The sequence below is a fragment of the Vipera berus genome (assembly GCF_964194415.1).
Source record: "Vipera berus genome assembly, chromosome: 1".
Lineage (NCBI taxonomy): Eukaryota > Metazoa > Chordata > Lepidosauria > Squamata > Viperidae > Vipera > Vipera berus.
In genome coordinates, this window is record NC_138202.1 from 17,074,146 (window position 1) to 17,093,888 (window position 19,743).

The 19,743-nt window shown below is 43.9% G+C and overlaps 2 protein-coding genes across 8 annotated transcripts in view; one reads left to right on the forward strand and one right to left on the reverse strand.

Annotated features, from left to right (window-relative positions):
- MYO9B (myosin IXB) overlaps nucleotides 1–13,752 on the forward strand; it is an 88,422-nt gene extending 74,670 nt beyond the window's left edge. For 2 of the 4 annotated variants that reach the window (XM_081316305.1, XM_081316307.1), the window contains 9 exons: nucleotides 2,265–2,457; nucleotides 3,081–3,209; nucleotides 4,235–4,340; nucleotides 7,020–7,151; nucleotides 8,558–8,681; nucleotides 10,810–10,857; nucleotides 11,704–11,828; nucleotides 12,620–12,747; nucleotides 12,930–13,752. In XM_081316305.1, the coding sequence (XP_081172431.1) occupies nucleotides 2,265–2,457; nucleotides 3,081–3,209; nucleotides 4,235–4,340; nucleotides 7,020–7,151; nucleotides 8,558–8,681; nucleotides 10,810–10,857; nucleotides 11,704–11,828; nucleotides 12,620–12,747; nucleotides 12,930–13,144 (1,200 nt within the window). In that variant the 3' untranslated portion in view covers nucleotides 13,145–13,752. Of the gene's footprint in view, nucleotides 1–2,264; nucleotides 2,458–3,080; nucleotides 3,210–4,234; nucleotides 4,341–7,019; nucleotides 7,152–8,557; nucleotides 8,682–10,809; nucleotides 10,858–11,703; nucleotides 11,829–12,619; nucleotides 12,760–12,929 lie in introns of all 4 variants that reach the window. The other 2 variants (XM_081316308.1, XM_081316306.1) reach the window with 2 other exon arrangements.
- Nucleotides 13,753–14,097: 345 nt separating this feature from the next.
- The window catches only part of ZNF414 (zinc finger protein 414), a 32,310-nt gene continuing 26,664 nt past the window's right edge, over nucleotides 14,098–19,743 (reverse strand). For all 4 annotated transcript variants that reach the window (XM_081316342.1, XM_081316341.1, XM_081316343.1 and 1 more), the window contains exons 6-8: nucleotides 16,802–17,322; nucleotides 15,458–15,616; nucleotides 14,098–14,926 (exon numbers count right to left, since the gene is read on the reverse strand). In XM_081316342.1, coding sequence (XP_081172468.1) covers nucleotides 14,850–14,926; nucleotides 15,458–15,616; nucleotides 16,802–17,322 — 757 coding nt within the window. In that variant the 3' untranslated portion in view covers nucleotides 14,098–14,849. The remainder of the gene's footprint in view (nucleotides 14,927–15,457; nucleotides 15,617–16,801; nucleotides 17,323–19,743) is intronic.

Genomic DNA, 19,743 nt, shown 5'->3' on the forward strand with positions numbered 1-19,743 from the left:
TTATATAGCTGCCAAACTCACTTACAGAACATGACTTTAGGCGGTTTACAATAAAAGTAGATAAAAGGCAGGTACATACAGCTAGTCTTGCTCAGGTGGACCTGAAGCCTATTGTGCCTCATTCAGACCCCTCAGAGTCTCCAAGCATGAGATAGAATCTCCACAGCATCATTCAGACAACCTGGGGTGGAGTTATAAAACTGAGTATCACCAGCACACTGACGATACCTCATCCTAAATGGTCGTTTATCAGCTTCATTTGCACACCATTAATTTATCTAACGCTGAACGAGAAGAACTATACTGATAAAGACTCTAAAAAGCTACTGAATCCAGGATACCCTTTTCCATAGAAGCCAATGTTTTTACACATGATGCATTATTATAGATTGTGATTTGATACTATTAGTAGTGAACACTATTCTGTTTCTCCACCATTACTTTTCAAAGCCATTCAGCCGGTGGCTATTTTATCATATAACCATTGTTCTGTATATTAGCAAAATGCTTTAGCGTGGTTTTAACAAAGTAGTTCTATCTGGCCTGCTTCAGTTAGCAGAATCCCCTCATATTAATAAATAGTCCTCCATTCAGGAAAGAGCATTCACATATAGACACTTAACCTGAAGAAAAAAAATACGGTACCTTTCTGCTTGTTTTCTTTCTGAAATGAACATTTGGCCATTTAACCTGAAATAGCTCAGCAATAGCACTTACAGTAGTGGCCAAAATTGTGGAAACCTTTCGGGAAAAGTGTATATTTGAAATAAATAAATATTTGAGGTTTAATGGCTAACAAACACCACTTTTTTTGGAGTAGTACCATAACATTATATATCAATGGAAAGATAATTTAATCAAAAATGTAATGCAATAGCTTTTATGAAGGATTTGCTATTAGAATAGCAGTTATAAAGAAGAAAAGTGAAACACATAGAAAAAAATGAGATATACAAAAATTATCACCATAGAAAAAATAAGATATACAAAAATTATCACCATAGAAAAAAATGAGATATACAAAAATTATCACCATGTCAGTTAATACTTAGTTGGATAACCTTTAGCATGAATTATGGCCTTACAACGTCTTCCCATGGAGTGAACCAAGCCCTTTAGTTCTGCAGCTGCTATAATGTGAAACCAAGATTGAGTGATTGCTTCTATTAACTGGGTTTTATTGCTGGGTCGCTTTTGACTAAGAAGTTTCTTTAGTCGGCTCCATAGGTTTTCAGTTGGGTTAAGGTCTGGGCTACTCCCAGGCCATTCCAGCAGTGGAATATGATTATCTTGAAGCCACTTTTTGCACACAGCAGCAACATGATATGGAGCTGAATCCTGTTGAAATATAAATGCTTCATTGTCTTGGAAAAGATCACATGCGGAAGGCTTCAGTTTGGGCTCAAGTATTTCTTTAATGTATTTTTGGCAATTTATATTCCCATTAATCACACAAATTCTGCCCACACTTTTTGATGTCGTACAACCCCTGATCATAACACTGACTGGGTGTTTCACGGTACATGTAATGCAATCAGGATGCAAATCTTCTCCGATTCTTCTCCTTATGTATTTTATGCAATCACTGCTAAACAGGTAACATGGGTTTTAGCCCAGTTTAGTCTTTTCAACCTTTGTTTGAGATATAAAAGTGACTTCTTTCATGGAATTCTACATTTTAGGCCAAATTCCTGCAGTCTGTGCCGAACAGTGCTTGCACTCAACTTCACATTGCATTGCACCATTTCGTCTTGTATACACCCAGATGATTTTCTTCTGTCACATAGGCAGAGTTTCTTAATTCTTCTATCATATATATAATTTTATGGTACTACTCCCCAAAAAAAGGGTGTTATTAGCCATCAAACCTCAAATATACACTTTTCCCAAAACGTTTCCACAATTTTGGCCACTACTGTAGACTTATATACCGCCCCATAGTCCTTTACAGTACTCTGAGCAGTTCACAGATTCAGCATATCGCCCCCCACCCCAACAATCTGGATTCTCATTTTACCGACCTCTGAAGGATGGAAGGCTAAATCAACCTTGAGTCCTGTCAAGATCAAACTCCAGGCTGTGGGCAGAGTTAGCCTGCAATACTGCATTCTAACCACTATTATCAGAAATTATATAATCCAGGTTTATCTGTGTACCTGCCGTTCAAGAGAGCTGAAGCTTTAATTGCAAACTCTGCATTCCTCATTTGTATGAAAAGTATGTGTCACAAAACCATTAATCTCATCTTCCGCTTCTGGTCATAGGGTGACCAAGACCCAGAGCCACGTCACTTTGGGGTTAGTGTCAGTGCCCTGACTAGCGAGAAGAATTCAGTCCCAATTGTCATGGAGAAGCTGCTGGAATATGTTGAGATGCATGGACTCTATACCGAAGGCATCTATCGGAAGTCGGGATCAGCAAACCGCATGAGGGAGTTGAAGCAGTCCCTGCAGTCAGGTAGGGATTGAAGTGCTTCTTCCCCAGAATGCTTGGAAGAATTCCTGCCTGCGGGCTGTCCTCCTCGGGAGATGGAGGAGAAGGAAAGGACACACGCAACAGCAAAGCATGGCCACCATTAAAGAAGTTAAATCAGGAGGGGAAAAACTAAGCTGCAGAAAAATCAGTCTTACCAGGACTGAAAGGTCCAGAGTAGGAGTGACTAATATATATTAGACTATAATATATCTTTCATATCATCAGCTACGGTGCTGGGCTATTTATTTATTTGGCATATGGCGATGTTACATTAGCCAGGAGACTACAGTGTGAGTACAAACTAGTTGTTTGGCTGCCGAAGAGTGCTGATCCATTCAGTTCACACTCAAGCACTATCCACAATGCACCACAGGGGCCAAGCTAGTTCCACGCTCAGTGCAGGCCCTGACTGAATTTGACTACAACAGCAATTGAAGGTCTACACCTTGCCAATTCCTGCACTAGGGGAAAAAAATCTTCGTATTGCCCTTTGATTCAGAATCTCAAAGTTACCACATTCCAGCTGCCATTCCTACGCCTCTTGCATAGACCAAGGAGCTTCAATCTTTCCCTCTTTGTTTCTTCCCCCCTTCTCTCTTTCTCAGACCCAAACTCAGTGCAGCTAGAGAACTACCCCATCCATACCATCACTGGGATCTTCAAGCAATGGCTGAGAGAGTTACCGGATCCTCTTATGACTTTTGCTCAGTACAACGACTTCCTTCGGGCAGTGGGTAAGTAGTGAAACACCTTAGAAAAATGGGATGATTCTTTTCTCAGATGGTGGGAGACTGGCTCCAATTAACTTCTGTAAGAAATAGGGAGGCTGGACTAGATAGACCCCGGATATTACAGGTAGTCCTCGACTTACAACAGCTCATTTAGCGACCATTCAAATTTACAGTGGCACCAAAAAAGCGACTTACAACCATTTCTCACAGTTATGACTGTTGCTGCAACCCCGTGGTCCCACGATCAAAATTTGGATGCTTGGCAACTGTCTCATATTTATGACGGTTGCAGTATCCCAGACTCATGCTGTCGTTTTTTGGCAACCTTCTGACGAGCAAAGTCAGTGGGGAAGCCAGATTCACTTAACGGTTGTGTTATTAGCTTAACAACTACAGTAATTCATTTAACAACTGTGGCAAGAAAGGTTGCAAAATGGGGTAAAATTCATTTAATAATAATAATAAAAAAAGTTGGAAGGGACCTTGGAGGTCATCTAGTCCAACCCCCTGCTAAGGCAGGAAACCTTATACCATTTCAGACAAATGGCTGTCCAGTCTCTTCTTAAAAACTTCCAGTGTTGGAGCATTCACCACTTCTGGAGGCAGGTTGTTCCACTGGTTAATTGTTCTAACTGTCAGGAAATTTCTCCTTAGTTCTAGGTTGCTTCTCTCCTTGACTAGTTTCCATCCGTGGCTTCTTGTCCTGCTTTCAGGTGCTTTGGAAAATAGCTTGGCTCCCTCTTCTTTGTGGCAGCCCCTGGGATACTGGAAGACTGCTATCCTGTCACCCCTCGTCCTTCATTAAGCTAGACATACCCAATTCCAGCAACCGTTTCTTACATGTTTTAGCCTCCAGTCCCCTGATCACTTTTGTTGCTCTTCTCTGCACTCTTTCTAGTGTCTCAACATCTTTTTTACATTTAACAACTGTCTCTCTTAGCAACAGACATTTTGGGCTCCATTGTGTTTTGCAGGTCAAGGGCTGCCGCTGCCTAACTGAATTCTTCTTGTACTCTCATTCCTCACAGAGCTCCCAGAGAAGCAAGAGCAGCTCTGTGCCGTTTACAGTGTCCTTGAGCAGCTCCCACAGGCCAACCATGACACCTTGGAACGGCTAATTTTCCACCTGGTCAAGTAAGAACCGCCGTCTTTCTGGTAGTTTCATCCTGTGGTCAGGGAAGTGACCGCAGCCTGTGAGAGGATGTGAATTTAAAGTTTACGAGAGCCAGAGAACATTTGGCCAAATAACTTTAACCATTCCAAAGATGTCTCTGCATAGTTGTGTCTGAAATTTACTTTACACAAACTCTAAGATTCTAAGGTCAATAAAGTATTAAGCAGAGCGAGGCCTGTTTGAAATCAAGAGGCCTTTTTAAAACAAATCAACGCTGTATTGAGTTATTTAGAGGGGGGGAAAATCTAAAATAAATAAAGATAATCAAACTCATCATCCCCTTTATTTATTTATTTATTTATTTATTTATTTATTTATTTATTTTATTACATTTATATACCGCCCTTTCCCTGAGGACTCAGGGCGGTTTACAGGGAATTAAAAACCAAAAATACAAAAGTTAAAACCAGTTTAAAAAAGATTAAATTTAACCCTGTGCAACTAAAACCCCAGTTAAAATAAATTAATCCTCAGCCTGGACCAGAGAGCTCGAAGAGCCAGGTCTTCAGGCCCCGGCGGAATGAACGGAGGTCGGGGGCAGTCCTCAGCTCCACTGGCAGCTGGTTCCAGAGGGCAGGCGCCCCCACTGAGAAGGCCCTATCCCTAGGCGTTACCCGCCGGCAATCTCTTACCGGTGGGACCCTGAGCAGACCCTCCCTGTGGGAGCGCACTGGACGAAGGGAACTTGATGCTGGCAGCAGGTGTTCCCTCAAGTACCCCGGACCCAAGCCATGTAGGGCTATATAGGTAATGACCAGCACCTTTCCCAAGACTGCCTAGAAATTGACGAATTTCCTTATTTCTGAATATTGAAGTGTGGGAAATAAGAAGGGCTAGCAATTAGCAAAACATCTTTGCTTGCAGGACATTCCACCTTCAATCCCTGTTATTCCCATTTACGAAGATAAGCGATGGGAAAATCTAGACACGTAAAACCCTGGAGTTTGCTCTAGGGACATTTGAGTAGTATTTTCTGGAATGCTCTTTTTGCTCCCAGTTGTAGTAACTAATCCAACGGTTTTAGAGGTGGTTCATCTGTTTTGTGAAATTACATTTCTGGAACTGATAGCGGCTCATGCCATTATGAATGCAGTTTTGGGACTAAGGTATATGTATGAACCACAAATTTGCTTTCCAAAACACACTCAGAAAAGCCAGATCAGTGGATTTTGGCAGGAAAACAAACTTTCTAGGGAACATCAGAAAGTTCTAGGAATGGACTTTTCAGATTTACATACTAGAATTATGGCTCCTGCTAAAGCAGGTGAAAACCAGGGTGGGGGTGCTTTACTCCAAATGGCAAGCCAGTTGTATTATTGTATTATTATTATTATTGGTTATTATTATTGGTTGTTATTATTGGTTGTTATTATTATTATTATTATTATTATTATTATTATTATTATTATTATTATTATTATTATTATTATTTATTATTATTATTATTTATTATTATTATTATTCTGCCCAACTTCCAGTGAAGTCGCAAGACACCTAGATGAAAATACCATGGCTGTATTGGCTCGTGTCCTGGTCACCTCACAATTAAATAATTATAGCTTGCATTTCTATAGGGGAGTGCCTTGGAAGTCTTCATTTGATCATAAGTGCAGTGACTCATCTGCTAACTAGTGAGAGCAATTTGACCACATAACACCAGTAATATAGCCACCGTGTTATTAGTTGTCTGCTTCTGTGTTATTATCTTCATATGTTAGTATCTTCTTACTTTGAGTCTTCCAGAATCGGACAGGATATAAAACCATGTTCTCTAAGATGATTAAAGGCCTGGAGACAAACACATATGAAGAACAGTTGCAGGATTTGGGTTTGGCTAGTCTAGAGAAAAGAAGGACTAGGGGGGACATGATGGCAGTATTCCAGTATTTGAGGTGGGGGTCAACTTGTTTTCCAAAGCACCTGAGGGCAGGACAAGAAACAATGGATGGAAACTAATCAAGGAGAGCAGCAACCTGGGACTAAGGAGAAACTTCCTGACAGTGAGAACAATTAACCCAGTGAAACATCTTACCGTCAGAAGTTGTGGGTGTTTCATCACTTGAGATTTTTAAGAAGAGACTGGACAGCCACTTGTCTGGAATGCTATAGGGTCTCCCGCTTGAGCAGAGGGTTGGACTAGAAGACCTTGAATCTCCCACTCTCATACACATCACCTTGGGATGAGACCTTAATGCATTTCTTGTAGGAAAGACTTACTTGATGGAATATACAGGAATGTACCTGTTCTTCATTTAGAAGATCCAGAGCTATTCTTCGGTATCACTTGATAGCTTTATTAGTTGGAAGCAGAACATTCTGCATTTGGTTCAGCAACAGCCTGACTCAATATACAGATGATATATAGGTTTAATGTATCTTATTCACTGTGTAGTAGATGGTATGGTGAAAGAAGCTAAGAATAGCCTTCAGGGAAAAGGAACTATTTTGGGGAGAGAAAAATTGTGTTAAAATCAAGCTTACCACAATATTGTGGTATAATGAAGGCAAACCAAAGTTAGTGGGTTGGCAAAAGATGCTGCCAATGTAAACAGTATAAGCCAATATATCTTTTTTTCTCCTTGTAATCTAGCATGCTTAAACACACACAAACACAAACTTTTTGTCATACCCAAACATAGGGTAGCTGTGGTGGAAGAAGTCAATCGGATGTCACCCAACGCCCTGGCCATTGTCTTTGCCCCCTGCCTCTTGCGCTGCCCTGACAACTTGGATCCTCTCACTAGCATGAAGGATGTCTCCAAAACAACCACGTGAGTTATCCTAGATTGCCTGTGGACAGTGAGTTCTCTGCCCTTCCCTGGATAATAGAAATTGTGTGGACGGGTAAACTTCTGCAGCGCTCTAGGTCAGGGCTTTTCAACCTTTTCACCCATTGTACCACTTTTAGGATATGGCAACATCCAAGTACCACCGGTCGCCTAGCAAGGTGTCAAAAACTTGATGACAAAAAAAGGAAAAAAGGGATGAAGTACAGGTAGTCCTCAACTTACAACAGTTTGCTTAGTGACTGTTCAAAGTTACAATGGCACTGAAAAAACTGCCCCCCAAGCGACAGCCGAGCAAGACACCTGCCTGCCCGCCCGGTGGTACTCTTCCTCCTGTCCGAGGTTTTCATTGTTGTGAGCATTTCTGTTGAGGAATGGCAGCGGGGGTGGGGTGGGGGGTGTTTGGTTTTTATTCCCACCCCTCCACTGGGTGGTTGCAGCAGGCTTTGGTCACTTCATATGTCCCTGGGACACTGTGACCGTCATAAATATGAATCAGTTGCCAAGCATCTGAATGTAAATCACAAGACCCTGGAGATGCTGCAACATTCCAGTTGATTGGTGCTTCTTCTGGGCTCAGAAGCACCAGGATCAGCGCCAAGCTCCAGCTGGAGCCTGGCACTGATCCTGGCACTTCCACTCAGCCCTGCAGCTCCAGCCGTCTCTCGCTCAGGCTTGTGCAGTCCTGCCACTGGTTCAGCTCATTCCCCTCTTCCACTACCACTTTTCTAGGATGGTCGCGTATCACCTGCCAGGTGCCAATGTACCACAGGTGGTACCCATACCACTGGTTGGAAAGCCCTGCGCTAAGTAGAATAGGCATTGCTAATGAAGCCTAGTCTCAGCGGTCTACAAAAATAAATGTTCCAGAGATCTTTAGTGTGAATTTTATTTCTATCATCTGACTATTACCTATTCTCTTTTCTCTACAAGTAATAAGGCCCTGAATTTGTTTTTTTCCATCTCTCACTATTGATCTCCTGGCCAAATACCACATTCTTTTTGAAATTTCTTTGCCACCCCTTGCACTGATTTCCTTTTTCCGATTCAGCTGGCTTCCTATGAGAGATGGTAGAAATTGAATGGTCTCTCTGTTGGAAGAGGAAGAGACAAAGGTGGATCTGATGGGAAATGGGAGGTTGGCTGGTTGTTAATATATATACAACATCAGCGCATGTGACCATCCAGTGACTTTCCTTGCGCTGACATGTTCATAATGGCATTGTTGGGAGTCTGGTGCCTCTTCTGTCAGCCCGTTTATCCGTGCGTGTGTTCACTTGATCCATTCATCCTCTCGTTCTTCCATCCATCAAAGAGGGGCCCATGAATGATCCCTGATTGTTTTCTCCATCTCTCCTTTTGCTCCCTCTCTCTTCCCTATCCATGGACAGGTGTGTGGAGATGATCATCAAGGAGCAGCTGAGAAAGTACAAGATGAAGATGGATGAAATTTGCCAACTGGAAGCAGCAGAAAGCATTGCTCTTCGGCGGCTTTCACTGCTTCGACAGAACAAAGTAAGCGCTGGGATTGCACAGGACATGAAATGGGAGGGAGATCTCACAACAGGAGTGTGACTTTTCCATTAATCTCACACCGCAAAGCTGATATGTAATGTGCGAGCGCTTGCCAAATTCCTAAGGACTTATTTTTGTTTGAGTGCAAGTTAGGAAGGGGAAAAAAATAGACTCGATTTCAAGCAGATCTGATATACTCTCAAAATATAATTCAGTCAAGGATTATAAAGTTGGGATGTGTCTAGCCAGTCACAAGAAGTTCTGCTCTAGTCTCCTGATTGTCCCACTGCACCTGGGTTGCAGAGGCCGTTGGCACCGAGTCCAGTTCAGCCTTGGTGGAGCAGTGGGCTAATGCCTCCTTATGTAACACCAGCTGCCTGCAATTAGTGCAGGTTCGAGTCCCACCAGGCTCAAGGTTGACTCAGCCTTCCATCCTTCCGAGGTAGGTAAAATGAGGACCCAGATTGTTGGGGGCAATAAGCTGACTTTGTAATAATGCCGCTTGGGGCCCCCCGAAATCCCTAATAAACAGGCATATACATAGAATGAAGGCTATTGCTAAGCACATTGATTTGTGCTTTAAATTGTAAGCCGCCCTGAGTCTTCGGAGAAGGGCGGGATATAAATGGGATTAAAATAAAAATCAATAAAATTTTAGAGAACGTTCTGGATGTATGAGTCAAGATGGTGAAGTCTACAAAACAGTCCTGTCATGGGTAGTTGAAAAACTAGTAAGTTAAATTTGGTAGAGGGAGAAAAAGAGGAGACGCGGTGGTCTTCCATGTGTTGTACATAATGGAAGAAACAGAAATGTCTCTGTTAATGCTAGAGAAGGTAACCATAGAAATAATTAATGTATGGAAACAGTTTTTTGCTGAACATGAAGAAAAAAAACTTCCTGCTTTGGTAGCTGCTTGATAGAGAGGAAGGACAAACAGGCCCTTTTAGAAAGGCTTTAGCAATGATAAAAGTTCTTATAGGGATGTTCGTAGGGCCACCTGAGCAAGGTTTTATGCCTTGACGTCCATTGATGGGCAAGGCGTTTAAAAATGCCTTGACGTCCATTGATGGGCAAGGCGTTTAAAAGAGTTTTGTTCAACCACCTTTAGTCCCAATCCTTGACAGTTTTGGTTAGCTTTAACCAATAGCTAAGATTAACTGGATCTCTTTTAGAGGTTATTAATGCAGTGCACCTCTTTTGATAAGTTGCTGGATGATAGGTTACCGAGCCCTTTTCTGTTTGGGTTTATGCTGAGGTTTAGCACTGAAGCCACTTTGGTCACTGTCCTAAATGTCTCCTTTGAGAAGAAAGTTGTAAGTGCAGCCCTGTTGATTCTCTTTAGCTGCTTTTGGCAATGTTGGCCATGCTATTTTGCCAGATAACTGCGTGGTTTGGGAACCCGGTATTTATATTTTATGTTTCTTTTATATTTAGTGATTGATTTTATGTGGTAAAGGTAAAGGTTCCCCCGCACATGCGTGCTAGTCGTTTCCGACTCTAGGGGCCGGTGCTCATCTCTGTTTCAAAGCCGAAGAGCCAGCGCTTGTCCAAGGACGTCTCCGTGGTCATGTGGCCGGCATGACTAGACGCCAAAGGCGCACGGAACGCTGTTACCTTCCCACCGTAGTGGTCCCTATTTTTCTACTTGCATTTTTTACGTGCTTTAGAACTGCTAGGTTGGCAGAAGCTGGGACGAGTAACAGGCGCTCACTCTGCTACACGGCACTCGGGATTCGACCCGCCAAACTGCCAACAAAGAAATTCTGAGCAGCGGGGTTACACTGATCATTAATATTCCTGTACTAAGAATCCCCCAAACCCTGCTAGGTACCAATAGCTGGTCTTGCTGTTTTACTCATCTGTTCGACAGTGGAGGAGTGTGGAAAGCCCAGATCAAGCAATCTCAAAAGTCATCCCAGCTTTATAATTCAATAAGTTTAATATTGTATTAGTCTTGGAAGCTTGCAAATATATTGGCATTGTTTAAATCGTGTACAGCATTGTTATGATTTTTAACTCTTAATATATACTGTATATTCTTCCAAGTCTTTGATTTTTATTCATGGAGAGTCAGAGAAAATGTTTTGGCTTCCTGTGAATGTGCCATTCATCTCTCCTTTTCTCTAGTTGTGGCCAGTAAAACTTGCCTTTTCCTCTCCCCGTGAGGGAGCCCCGGTAGGTGAAAGCACCGTGCCCCCCCCCAGTGCATGGAACGTTGCTCCCTTCCTCTCTTGCCTCTCCCAGCATCAGCCGAAGATCAGAGGCGGCTGTTCACAGCTCCTTCTCACGCTGAATGCTTCAAAACCCCTCACTTCAAAACACTGCATGTTTTCCAACGGTGCACATTTTCCCTCTTTTCCCAATTAATTACAGGGACTGAATAGCGGGTTGCAAGAGGGATATTAACCAGTGCTTCGCTCTTAGGAGAAAAGAAAAAGAAAAAAGATACTCCTGTATCCAAGTTTGGCCTTGGATGCTTAACCCTTTGAATTTGTTTACACTAACCCAGTTTCTGTGTTTGGGCGAATCTGGTGGTTGGCTTTTGTATATATAATATCCCAAGGCACCGTAAATTCACATTTCAGGCCTCAAATTGATCTCTGGGAGGGAGGAGTGTTTGAAACGGTACCTGCTTTTCCACATCGGGATTCAGTACCAGCTCTTCTTGTTTTTATACTCACCGTAGCCCTGCAAGCTGGATCCAGTACTAAGAAAGGACAGCCTGCTCTAAAGCACCTGTCGGGCAGGTATCTCACACTCGGGCTTCCTATTTCTGGAGCTGCCCGGCTTCCGTCATTATTTTCCTGGCTTGTTAAAATTATAGTTTCCATTTCATGCCTGGAAAGCTAAAATTGCCCAGCCAGAGCTAGAGGCTGCTTCACGCTCTGCTGCAGTTCACAAGACAATTAACTTCCGGGGTGGGGGGGATGGATTTAATGGCTCCTAGCTACCCAGGGATGATGATGTGCTCTTATCCTTAGCCAGGGGGAACGATGATGTAACTCTCTTTCTATCCTGCAGAGCCCCCAGACTACAGGAGCAAGCAGTACCTCACCTAAACTTGGATGTTTGCCTGAAGAGGAGGAAACAGACAACAGGGAGAAAGAGCTGCTGATAGAACGGATACAATCCATAAAGGAAGAGAAGTGAGTGATGGCTTGTAAGGGCCCACCCTCTGCAATTTGTCTGCCAGCTCTGAGAATCTCCTCTACAAAGAAGAGCCAGCCCTGCTTGAGTTTCCCAGTAGAATTGATTCTTGCAGAGTCTGTAAAAAAAACTTTGGCCCGCACTGCAAAGCGTGAGAGAATAGTAAGGATTTTTTTTTTATCCCATTTATATCCCGCCCTTCTCCGAAGACTCAGGGCGGCTTACAATTTAAAACACAAACCGATGTGCTTAGCAATAGCCTTCATTCTATGTATATGCCTGCTTATTAGGGCTTTCGGGGGGCCCCAAGCGGCATTATTACAAAGTCAGCTTAATTGCCCCCAACAATCTGGGTCCTCATTTTACCTACCTCGGAAGGATGGAAGGCTGAGTCAACCTTGAGCCTGGTGGGACGCGAACCTGCACTAATTGCAGGCAGCTGGTGTTACTTAAGGAGGCATTAGCCCACTGCTCCACCAAGGCTCCTTTTCAGGTCTCTTGTTAGGCTTGTGTGAAAGCCTCTCCCAGATGGCCCTGAGCTGCCCTCCTCCTTCAGTAGCAAGCAAAGCCCATCAATAAGACTTTATTCCACCCCAACAGCGATTACCCTTCCCTTGGTTCCAATAGTAACCTTAGGACTCAATGGATCAAAGGCTTTGAAAGGAGGAGGAGGAGGAGGAGGAGGAGGCAGAAAACCTGCTCTTTTCATTATCCCAGTCTTTGAAATTGTTCCAGCCCTCCCGTGGGATGTTGTAGCTTGTCTTTTTCTCTCTCTCTCTCGCTTCTTTAGGGAAGACATTACATACCGTCTCCCCGAGCTGGACCAGCGTTGTTCTGATGAGGAGAACGTCGACTCCGAGACATCGGTTAGCACAGAAAGCTTGTTAGAGGAACGTGTGGGGTGCTGTGACCCTGAAGGTCAGTATTAAGGTATTGTGCAGAGGTTTTGTTTTGTTTCCCCCCCTCCCCTCCATCATTCCCTTGGTGGCGCTGGCCATCCTGGCACCTGTCTTTTCTGCAACTTTCTACTGCAACAGCAAAAAACCAAAAAACCTTTGCAATAGGTTTCTTAACCGAGGGTCTCTCCTCCTCTTTTAAAGGAAGCACGGAGCCTGCTGCTCAGTGCGTCAGCCTCTCCGCCAAAGAAGAGACTGGATCGCCAAAAATGCTGCCGTTTTCAGCCAAGGTAGATCCAGTCCCTCCTCACCTATCCACCACATGTGGGCCATCCTCTTTGCTTCTGCTCAAGGGAAGCCCTCTTCATCAAAATCCAGGGGATGCACGTAGCCAAGCCCAAGCTGTCTTCCAGGACTGAGAAGCTAACAGACCTGCTCTCTCCCTGCTCCGAGGATGAACTGCTCGCAGGAACGTGCCAAGAACAGTCATCTCAAAAGTAAACAGGAGAGACAGGCTCAATGAAGGTCAAAAAAGGGGTCCCTCGCAGTCCTGCTTCGGGAGCTGTTGGACATGCTGCCCTATTCCAAACCCGGTCCGAGTCCAGTGTTTTAAAAGTTCTGATGCTCGTCAGAACAGAACGGTCATATGATTTGCACCAGGGCTTTTGGGTTGGTGTTGAACCTGGAAAACAACTGGTGCTTCTCCGATCCGCTGAGATCAAATATTGATCCAATAGTTACAGCTCTGAAGCCGATTTCCATTTTCCGAGATGAAGCTTGAAATCCCCTTCTCTGCCCGGCAGTCCACTCAAGTCTGGCTTCTTCCTGTCTGCTTGCAACAGGCTCTTCATAGGACCAAACAGAGTCAGAGCACTCAATAACTCTGTTTCGGCTTTAAGTCTCTTGTCTCGGATTGTGACAACTTCCAACTGGTTTACAAAAACTTTCCAATGTTTGTAGTAACCATTTAATGGAGACCAAAAATGTATCAATGTTTATATTAAAACTGCACTTTTTTGGGAAAAAATGACATTGGGAGTTTATTCTTCACAGCACAACACCAAGGGCTTCCTCCTATCTTGGTAAACTATAGCCGGTAGTTCTATCACTGTAACTGCCGAGATTAGTTTTGATAATCAAACCTGCTCTTTTAATAACCTCCTTTGGGGAAGCTCAAGTGGAGCAGTATTGAAAATCTCAGCTCCTTTTTCTGCAGTGACCCATAAATGAAGAGTCAGCTGGTGTGGCCTGTTGCCATTCTTGGGACTTCATAATAAATAGGAGCGGAAGGATAAACAAACAGAGGCATTTTCCTGTCTTCCTTCTAAAAATGAGACATTCTCTCCTAAACGCTACAGACATAAAATGTGTCTTTCTGTACAATTCCAATTTATTTTTTTTCAAAAGCAGCAGTAGCCCACTTACAAACCTGAGCATAACTAGTCATGACTGTACAGAGTAAAGGAAGATTATTTTTTTTAACCTTAAAAGCGGGGGGGAAAGTAAATTTTAAATAGAAAAAAAAGTAAGGAAATGCACAGGAAAGTTGATTAAATTAATCCAACTCCCTTTCAAATGGTAATCAATTCCCATTCCCTTTTCTTTTAAATAGTACTCAAGTCAACACATTTGTTTGAATTGAAAGGAGGCGTGGAGAGGAAGTAGGTGGGAGGGGAACTGAGCACATATAAGACAAAGTCTTCCAAACCTGGTTTATAAAGAATGGAGAAGTAGTCAGAATCCCTGACATTCTTTACTTGACAAACCTGATTTAAGCCAAGAATGAACAGTGGCTTATGTCAGTAGCTTGTTATTTGAGAAAAAAGCCAAGGACTAGATTCAAATGCAATGCTCAACAAAACGTAAGACTGAAGAAGTTTGGCTTTTCCTGCCAAAGGGAGTAACTAGAAACAAACAGGAGTATCAATGCTTTTGCTCATTCTGGATAAACTAGAATGCAGATTTCTGGCTTAAATTTGACACATGGTTGTCCCCAGACACCTCCTTTGGGGGGGGGGGACGGAATGCACACACACACACACACACACACACAAATCTCTCCACGCAGGTGCTGTTTTTCATGGGGGAATTAATAAAGTCAGCTTAATCGGCCCAGTGGAAACCTCACAGCGGGGAAAAGAGAGAGTTCTCCACTTCTGGTGTCAACTTCGGGTGGAATGAGGGAAGAGGAACACCAAAGTCTGGGGGAGAGAAAAAAAAATAAGAGGAAAAAAAATGTAAGTTTAAAGTAATACAGTTAAACTACAAAGAATCAAAATGGAAGGGAAAATTCACAAGAGAAGGGTATATTTCTTTCAGGATTAAGATAGAACAATTGGGTTAAAAATGTCAGGCAACAGGCCCCCCCTCCCCCCCCTGGATTTAAAATAAGTTCAGTAATTTGGAAGGTCTCAGGGAAAGCCTTTTACAAAATGTAAGCCATTAAGAGAGTCGGGAGAAATTATTACACGCCTGTTTGTAACATCTGCACACATTTGCATCTCAGCTGAGAGAAGAGCCCAGTCTTGTTTTAAGGGTTTTTTTTTAAAGTCCTTCCCGTAGATCAAATTGAGGAACTGTTGCATTAATGAGGGAAACGCAAGGTAAGAGCTAGAGCGAGTCCTTCCGTAACAGGAAGGAAGCAGAGGACTCTCGGATGAGGAGGAGGAGTTGTTTTTTCCCCTTTTTCCAAAATTTCATTACCAAGATTCCCCATGGCTGTTGGCGCTCACCCATTTCCCCATCCAAGCGACTGGTTGGAGAGGGATTTTTGCGGTGGTCTTCAGTATGCTGGGTCATCTCCTCCCGAGAGGCTGTGGAATAGGGGCACTGTAAGCAATTGTAACGACCTCGGGTGTGTTCCCATACAATCCGGCTGTTGGAGGAGTGTCCTGCAATGGAAAGAACAAACAAGCTGAAAACCCCAGTCGTCTGGTCAGTTTCCCCGATTTCCAAGCCACTGCAGATCTAACCGCTCTGATGAAAAGATAACTAGAGGAACTCTCTGATGGCTTAGATGGATTTTGCGTGCGTTATCTTTGAGAAATTGTAAAGAAATGGTAGAGGATAAGAGGAAAAAAGCTGTATCTTCAAAACAAGAAGAAAATTTGGAAGATTATAGATACTGATAGCTGGGAAGATTCTAGAGCAGACTGTAAATGATCGGGAGGTACTTTTAAAACAATGCAGAAGACTTAGACCAACAAGGATGTGTACAAAATAGTTTTCTTGAGTAAATTACAGGAATATTTATTTATTTTTTATTTTATTGGATTTATATACCGCCCTTTCCCGAAGGACTCAGGGCGGTTTACAGGGTATTTAAAACCAAGATCGATACAAAAGTTAAAAACAATTTTAAAAGATTAAATCAAATCCCTAAAAAATAAAAAAACCCAGTTAAAATTCTCAGCCTGGGCCGGAGAGCTCGAAGAGCCAGGTCTTCAGGTCCCGACGAAATGAATGGAGGTTGGGGGCAGTCCTAAGCTCCGCGGGCAGCTGGTTCCAGAGGGCAGGCGCGCCCACTGAGAAGGCCCTCCCCCTGGGCGTTACCCGCCGGCAATCTTTTACCGGCGGCACCCTGAGAAGGCCCTCCCTGTGGGAGCGCACAGGATGAAGGGAACTTGATGCTGGCAGCAGGTGTTCCCTCAGATATCCCGGACCCAAGCCATATATAGCTTGATTTCAGTGCTACATTTGATAAAAGAGTATTCTATTATATTCTAAACTGGTCAACTGAGGGCCGGATTAACATGACAATTAAATGAATACATACTTGGCCTGTAAAATTATTCATCAATTGTTTCTACTCTACTATAAAAGGAAATGCCACAAGGTTCAGCCCTGCACCCCGTATTCCTCCATGGCTTAAGGATGGTCTCAAGCTGCTATGACTTACAGTGGCATCTCTTGCACAGCCCCCCTGAAGTAACGTAGTAAAAAAAGTGGGCTATTAATGCACAACTCCAAAAAAAGGTGTTGACACACCAGCCTGAGACGCAGACTAAAATTCAGAGCAGATAACAGCAGAATCGCACGTGTGTTGAAGAAAAAAATGGCGTGGGACGGCTGCTCACCTTGGCTTTTCTTCCACACAGCATTGGAAACAGGGAGGCCTTGGCCTGCTGGCAAGAAAGGCCTGAGGCGGTTCTGCACCGCAGCTTGAGGTAAAGCGTAGGACGTAGGGTGCACGTAGGGCAGGAAGGGCCCTGAAACTGAAGGGTGAGGTGGCCCGGAGAATTTTGCCAAGGAGGGTGGCCCAAACAAGGATTGCTCCAGCAACGCCACAGATTCTAAGGGGCCGGGAAGTCCAGCCGGAAGGGAGTCGGGGGCCAGAGGAGTGTCCATCGTGCCAGGGAGAAGAGCTTCTTTTTTGATGTGCTGTATGGCTCTCTGGAGTTTCGGAAGCTCCTCCAGCAATTTCCCCGCTGGCTCTTTTTCCAGGCTAGAGGTAAGTGGAAAGATGGGTTTCTCTGAAGTTAGGGCTGGGGAAGTGGTGCTGGTGGTGGTGGTGCTGGTGGTATTGGCATCAGAACATCTGTGCAAGTGCTTGAAGAGGGAGCGATAGGTTCGGAAACGTGACATGCAGTTCTCACATCTGGAGGGAATAAAAAAGGAACAGGCTAAACAAAGCATTCGGCACTGAACTTTCCAACAGGCTTATGAACTAAAGCATTCTCCTTCCCTGCTGAGCGCCGGGCCCAGGTTTCCTTACTGTGTAAGGAGATCTCCAGAAAATGAGGTATGTCAAATTTTTGCAGATTTTGGTGGGAACTGGTGAATCACTTTTATTTCTACTCCACTTTTATAATTTTTACTAATCACTCCAGACGGCGAATACATCCAACATATTTCCCTTCTCCTATTTTCCCCACAACAACCCCATGAGGCGGGCTGGGCTAAGAGAAAGTGACTGGCCCAAATTTATCCAAGTGGCTTTCATGGCTAAGGTGGGACTTGAACTCACAGCCTCCTGCCTTCTAGCTAGTACCTTCACTACTAGACCAAACTGGCTCTGAGAAACAGTGCTGTCATGGGCATAGGTGAAAACAGGAAGGGGATTTGAAAAATTGTGGACATAAGTGAGAGGAGAAAAGGGATCGGAAAAGATCCTTTTCACTGAAGACATAATAGTCTCGTAAACCTAAAATGGCTTTTATACACAATATCCTGAAAGTATCACTAAATCTGTTTGTATTACTTGGAGGCCTATTAGAGACAAAGAACATACCTGCAGTTTGGTAAACTGGTTCACATTCACTGAAGAGTTCAGTTTGCTTCAGCTAGTTCAGGGGTAGGCAACCTCGGCTCTTTTACGACTCATGGACTTCAACTCCCAGAATTCCTGAGTCAGCTGCTGACTCAGGAATTCTGGGAGTTGAAGTCCATGAGTCATAAAAGAGCCGAGGTTGCCTACCCCTGAGCTAGTTCGAGGCTATTAGCCAACTACAGGCTGGATTTGCACAACTTCCTCAACCAGGATGCAAACCCACTCCCTACTGTTTATAAACCAGATGCTTGGTATATCGTGTGATACCAGCCAACCAGCTACAACTTAGCCCAGGATACAAGCTGTAGTAGACACCGTGCAATTCCCAGATGAAAGGGGCTACATGGCACAAAAAAAGAGAACCAAAATAGCTCAGGACCAGAAGCACTGCCTCCTGCCTTGCCTGGGTTTTAAGATTCCTGGCTGGAGACCAGAAGAGACCCACATGGGCTACAAGTAGCTTTCCAAACCATACCTTGGCATCCATCTGGGCTGCACTAGTTTGCAGTGGTTTTCCTCCTTACTGAGGGCCTGGTACCCGTTGGTGGCGAGATCTGCTATACACTTCAGCTCCAGGCCAAACAGTTAATGCAACAGAAGTGCTAACCCGGTGCACGGAGACTGTAAAGGGCCCGAATGATTTCAAGGAAATGCCAAGGCTGACTCTGAAAGGAGTTCTGCTCCCTCTATCAGACGTCATTTGCATTTTGAGCTCTTCCTGGATTCATGGCTCCTGGCTGCTTTACGGTAATGTGGTCTATATGCTCCCTGTGAAAAGTACCCAGAATCTACAGCTGGTATAAATACAGTGGCCCAGGCAGCGATGGATGTATCTTGATAAATGCAAAAGCCCCTCTGTGAGGGAGATGGGTAAGATGTTTGAACTCTCCTTTGGTGGGGTATTTAATCAGGTGCAGGATGGCAATCTGGCAGAGATCGCAATGTCACTGCAATAGTGACATTGGGCGGGGCCTGGCCTAGATCAGTGTTTCTCAACCTTGGCAACTTTGTGTGGACTTCAACTCCCAGAATTCCCCAGCCTAGGTAATCTCCGAGATAATTTCTACTCCTCATTTTCTATGTGGGCTGGAGTGGCACGGTGACCTAGAGATGGAGCTCTTGTGAGAACGTGAGTTTGATCCTAGGTAGTGGCAAATATTTTGCTCTCTGGGCATAATGAGTTATTGCCGGCTGCAAGCTCCATGTAGGGGGTCAGAAAGGGCATCCGGCTTCATTCAGTCATCCCAACTCCACCCCGATGCAAGGGATTGGTAAAAGAAAAAAACATTCTACTATGTGGACTATGTGGACCTTATATTCTGCCTTAGACTTCATTTGGCCTAATTCCATTTTTCCCTTTTAAGGCCGGTTCCCTCTTTGCCCAACTACCTTTGTCAGCCTCTCATCTGCAAATATTCACGGGAGGATGTTTGCTTTGAGTCAAGAATAGAAAGCCAGGGTGGGCAGAACGCCTCATCGAGGCATAAGGTGTTTATGCCTTATTGAAGGGGACTATTTGGGGAGAGTGATCTATGCTTAGTCGTAAGGAAAAAGAGTTATTGTAGTTCCGCATTTTTCAGCTTTGGCAACTTCAGAATATGTGGACTTTCAACTCCCAGAATTCTCTAACCAGCATGGAAAAACTCATTAATTGGAGCCCCCATATAGACTTGCTCTCTATTACATTCTTCTTACTCTTTTGAATCCCCCTCAAGAGTCGCATAACAACCATCCTATAATGCAGATTAA